This window comes from Apis dorsata, unplaced genomic scaffold, assembly GCF_000469605.1.
Source record: "Apis dorsata unplaced genomic scaffold, Apis dorsata 1.3 scaffold_465, whole genome shotgun sequence".
Taxonomy (NCBI): domain Eukaryota; kingdom Metazoa; phylum Arthropoda; class Insecta; order Hymenoptera; family Apidae; genus Apis; species Apis dorsata.
In genome coordinates this window covers 381,001-386,825 of record NW_006263705.1, presented here as the reverse complement: position 1 = coordinate 386,825, position 5,825 = coordinate 381,001, and the positions used below count along the sequence as shown (strand labels likewise).

Here is a 5,825-nt window from a genome sequence, read left to right as displayed (position 1 = left end):
AAAAAAAAAAAAAAATTGAATTGGATTTTGATCGATATATCTTATGTCTAATTCTTTTTTTTTTTATATATTTATTAATTATTTATAATTTGATATATTTATCATATATCATAAGTGATAAATGTAATAACATTAACCAATCATTAAAAATATTTTTAATGTTTTTGAATAAAATATATAAAAGTATCTTCTTAAATATATAATGATATTTTCAATTTATGTTAAAAACAAATTTAAATTTAATTTTAAATTTGATAATATCGTATTTTTTGAGGGGGAATCTCTTAGATTTTACAATACGATTCATATAAAAAGAATGAATCAATACCATTACTGATTAATCTTTATAAATCACAAATGATAAGAAATTTTTTTAATATCTTATGTAAATATTTGCGAATAAAACTCTTAAGAGTTCATATTGAATTTTATAGAGATAATTTATGAATATCAAGTTTATAGAATAATTTTATTCTCGAATTATTAATAATTGTTGACATCTCACAGTCATTCTCACAGTTTCGTTTAACATTTGATGGCAATCAAAAGAAAAACATATTCATTACACTTGTAATTTGAAATCAAAAAATTTTATTATTAGAAATTAATTTTAAATTATTTGTAATTTAAATATCTTAATACACTTACAATTAGTTATATTATAGTAACTGTTGATGATTGGCAATAGAACTAGAACTGATTGACCTCATCTCGATGATTCACTTTATATCTGTTCTGATATGTATATATTAGTAGATATATTTCTCGAATAATTTTTTATTCAAATACATTCTTATATTGAATTGTTTTTTATTTCTGCATGAAAACAAATTATGCTGTGTTTTCTTTATCGTAAAGAATTCAATCTGAAAATAATACATTCATAAATTATTTTAAGATTATTTTATTTAATTATCAATTAAACATAGAATGATACTTATAATAATGATTTAAAAACAAAAAAAGTTTACTAAATTTTTATCATCACATCTTATCATTGTTTTATACTAACATGCTCAATTAAGTTTGGAACAGGAATCTTCTTTATATCAAATATTATATTTAATAACTGTATGTATATGTGTATCAAGATGTAAATTGAATTGATAACATATGTTATTTTATCAATTGAAAGATATAACAAGATATAACTTTATCAATTTGATTTCTAATATCTCAAATTTCGCATACCATCTATTCTTTTTCTTTTTTTATTAATAAATCCATAATAATATTTTATGATATTCATTAAAAAAAAGAATCCATTTCAAAAGAGTCAACAACAATATCTAGCACTTATTTCGACTCCTGATTTTCATTGAGGGAAATCGAAATCCGTTTGAAAAACCCGTACCAACCCAAGAATCAAAGGACTCGTAACTGGTCCTCCGATCGTGACCGGAAGAAACGAGCTGTGGAAAAGAAGCATGAAGGAAGCATACATCAAAAAGTATATTCCCCTCGACACAACTTTTCACCGTTCTTTGTACCGTTCTTTTCGCGCCCAACCCAATAGAGAGGGAGGGGGGATACTTATTGGTGTACCAGAGAGTCAAGGATGTGCGTCAGAGGGTGGACAGCAGCACCATGTTACGACGAAAGGGCGGAAAGGCGGGGGCGATGGAACGGAGCGAGAATCTGGTATAACGTGGCCACCTCCTTTATCAAAGAGGTCTTGGCAGTTTGCCACGTCGCACCGCATAATGAAGCAGCACGTTGGGCTTTGGTTATAGCGGCGCCGTGGCTTGTGTTTTGCCTTCCGTGGAATGGTTTATTGTGTCGCGGGGACCTAAACCCACCCCAACCAGACTATTCCTCCTCGAGACTGCTCCACGTCCACGATACACTCGCACTGGCATTCGTTGGCCGTTGCTTACCAGCCACGTCGAACAAAGGAGGCACGTGTAAACGGTAATAGGCGTTATTACGTTTCTACGAGCATTCGTTCCAATTGAAATCCTATCGAACGGCGATGTTAATCGCGAGAATACCGTCTCGCTAATTGAAAGGGACCAAATTGTAATTTTTCATGATGACATGTACGTATTTAATACGTCTATTGAATCGAGAATTAAAGTTAATCTATCCGGTTATATAAATCTATTTCTCTTTATATATATTTTTTTTTCATTTTTAGAATGAGTAATTAATCTTTTTGTATAATGAATTGAAAGAAATGAGTGATTTTTATAGGAGTATTTTTATGGTAATTCTTGAATGATTATGATAATATATATATCTATTGATAAATATTGATTATTGATCATAAAATTTATATTGCTTCTAAATAGAAGCCTATCATAAATTCAACAAATTTTATAAAGTTACGGTTCATAAAAAAATTAATTTAATATAATAAATTTGTCTCGAGCTTCATAAAATTATTCTTTTGTATCAATTATTATGAGTAAAATGTTATCTTAATAAAGCATTTCCACGATATTTCACAGTGCTCCGTTTCAGGAAATAAATGGATGCATTTTAATGCTTCGCGTTACATTCTTAATTTTTTAATTCTTCCATAAAATATTATCTGTTTCTTTACTTCTTTGATAATCCGATTGGCCACGACATCGTTAGCGAAAGATACATACGATTATTATAACAAGATGTTTTTATAAGGACGAGAAAAAAGGAATATATTTTAATTCAACGGGTTTGCTTTAATCATACCTTGTTAGTGAACTACTAACTGCACACGCACGCTTTTCCCAGTACGTTCAATTTAACCGGGGAAATTTGCAATGTCCGCTGAAACTTAACGACTTTTGTTCGGGGGTATACTCTCATATCATCTTTACGGAAATTTCAATTTTTAGCTTGTTACACTCTCTTGGTTTTCTGTTCGTGACAATTCCATTTTATCCATGCCGTTCGAACATTGTCAAGCATGTCGATTAATCGACATACTTGAAAAATCGAACCAAATATACATGGTGCAACATTTGCAACAATGGAAATATAATGGAATTTTACATTATCACTGTTTTTCGACATTTATCGAATCTTATATACAGCCAAATAAACTAGAGCTTCGCTCTTTTCTCATAATAATATAAAAATATATTTATATGTTTTTATTTTTAGGAAAAAAAAAAGAAAAAAAATATTAATATTTATATTAAAAAATATTAAAAAAATCTATGATGCAAAATAGTTGATATTCAATTTAAATTATAGAATATTTTTTTGTATTTTTACAAAATTATATTGAAAGAAATAATTATTAAAGAATTTTTTATATAAATAAAAATAAAATTGTAAGTAAAAAAATTATATTCTTTTCTAATCTAATTTTTTTATAATTTTTTATTATAGATCAAAGATAAGGAAACATTGATTTATACGAATCAATCATATAAATAGATTTTTCATAATATTTTTGATTTAATGAATTTCTTTTATATTTTCTTATTATGTTCTTTGTTTGATAAAAATTTAATTTTATTTTTTTTAATTTCTTCTCTTTTATAATGGATATTAAAAACCGTGTTTATCAAAGCGAAGAATGCGTCTACGATGTTTGGTAACTTTAATTACATCTATAAAAAAAAAGATATTCTAGCTAAAGTCAATGATAAAATGACTGTCTCCTTCAAGGTGTCTGAGAATGAAATTTAACTTCTTCTTCGTTGAAATTCGCACGATGTTATCGCATGATAATCGCAGCATGTTATTGAAATTCGATCAACAAAAAATAATTTATTCTGAAAATCTAAATTATTTTTCTTGCAATCTTTTCTTATATTACTTCAAGAATTAAATTAATTAATAAAATTAATAAAAAGTAATTATCTTCTATTTTATCATTGAAAAATATTCGTTTTATTTTTTTTAGAACATTTTATTAAAATATAATATATGAATAAAATGAATATTATGTTATCATTAGACACAAGAAAAAATTCCATTTTAGATTAATGTTTTAGATAATCTCATATCTCAATTGAAATCGATAACGATTGTTTTGAAGATTCGTGTTTAAAGATTTCATTAATTTTAATGATTATTTAGATTTTATATCTATTTTATTATATAATAATAACAAGTATCAATTATTGTATTTGTTTTGGTCTTTTAGAATCGATCAATCAAGATATATATTAATATCTTGTATCTCTTACAATTAGATTATACTTCATATAAAATTTTTTAAATTTTCGTGATTCTCATTATCGGAGAAAAAGTTTACGAATAAAAATTTGAAATCAAAGTAGTCGTAGTCAAGTAATAGTAGTAGTAGTAGTCAAGTTGTTTATTGGCGCTATTGAATAATTTTTGATTAATTTATTACGCTTATTTATAAATTGTGGCTAAGAATATCAATATTGATTGTAAAATATATTATTATTTAGAATAATCTCAAAAATAATGAAATAATAAGCTTATCGGAAATATGCCCAATATTAATGATGAGATTATTAATTATACAATGAGTCAATATTTCATAAGTGTATAACATTCAATATTCAAAGAAATATTTCAATATTGAAAATAAATTTATATCACAAATAAAGGTCACAGATGTTTAATAATTTGATTCATGATTTTTTTCTCAATCGAACGAGCATTTTCCTTTATCGCGTTGATCACATGAATTTAGAATATCGTGTTTCGGTATATTACAAATTGGAATATAGTAACAAACTTTTTAATGAGAATCTACATTTAAACAGCTTGCAATGCGAGTACAATATAAATTAACACGGTGAAATTTCGTTCTAGATAATCTAGAAATAGAATTTTAACTATATTTTCCACGTTCCAATTAGTTTATAACTTCCTTCAACCTAATACGATCGTAATTTCAGATAGTCTTAATCTCTTTACCCTTATCATTTTTTATTAAAAAACGTGTCCTCCTTACGAAAAGTGATTAAAATCGCGAACACCACAATAAATTTAAGAAAATAAAATTTCAAACAACGTGTATTACCTTCTACTCTCTTCTACTGTCACATAATATTCATTTCATACATTTTTTCACATAAATAACTTGCATACTATAGCTATACTTTATTATTTCACATTTGCATCTCTCCAACAATTCACTCGAAATTCAATTCGAAAGATTATCCCAATTTATTAAATCTAGCTAATCAATAACAAAACGTTACACTTAAACGTGACTTTCCATCCATCGCATATAACGTTCACACTTTCTCGGTTGGCATAAATAAAAGCAGAATTCATATTCTCGGCTCACATGTTTCGCGTTGGCTGTTCGGTTATTAGGTTTGCAGTACCGCTACCGGTACTTGTTTAATGGCAGTGTGCAATATGTGAATACCAAATAGGAGGCGTGTAACATAGATCAGCACGCAGCATGCTAATAAATTTAACGATACCAGTTCTACGTACTACCATGCTTGACGTAATTAAACGACGGATATTGCCCACCCGCAATTGATATCGGTTTCCAACCTGATCATCGATTGAAATTTCTGGAGCCTCGTCAAATGTGACGTCCCAAAATAACGAGATTAAAAAATGTACCAATTATGAATTGAATTTTGTTTAGAATTATGCATATTTCAAATATATCAACTTACAGAGAAAATTAAATCATCAAACAATTCTCAAACAATTGCCTCTTCATCAAACAATTATTATTAGACTTGTTATCTACTATTTATCAATTTAGTTACATTTTTTTATTCCAATCGATTCGTTAAACACTCGCTCACGAGAAAATAACTGGAATCGGAATATTCGATTACGAAATTAGGAAGGAATATATTCACACTCTTTCTATTTTTTTCAAACGGCAAATCGAGTGAGAATTTCGAGAAATTCTTGACGAAACTCTTGTCTCGCATCGCCAA

At 27.3% G+C, this 5,825-nt stretch overlaps 1 protein-coding gene across 1 annotated transcript; it reads left to right on the top strand.

Annotated features, from left to right (window-relative positions):
- The first annotated feature begins 1,199 nt into the window (after positions 1–1,199).
- LOC102678080 lies at positions 1,200–3,355 on the top strand. The gene is made up of 2 exons (XM_006619942.2): positions 1,200–1,911; positions 3,319–3,355. Exons 1-2 carry the CDS (start codon positions 1,559–1,561, stop codon positions 3,338–3,340), a joined length of 375 nt encoding a protein of 124 aa, XP_006620005.1. The 5' UTR covers positions 1,200–1,558; the 3' UTR covers positions 3,341–3,355.
- Positions 3,356–5,825: the final 2,470 nt, after the last annotated feature.

Coding starts and splice junctions, on each gene's coding strand:
- LOC102678080 (XM_006619942.2), top strand. CDS start 1,559: ATGTGCGTCAGAGGGTGGACAGCAGCACCATGTTACGACGAAAGGGCG. Junction 1,912..3,318: donor AAAGGAGGCACGTGTAAACG/GTAATAGGCGTT, acceptor TTTTTATTATAG/ATCAAAGATAAGGAAACATT.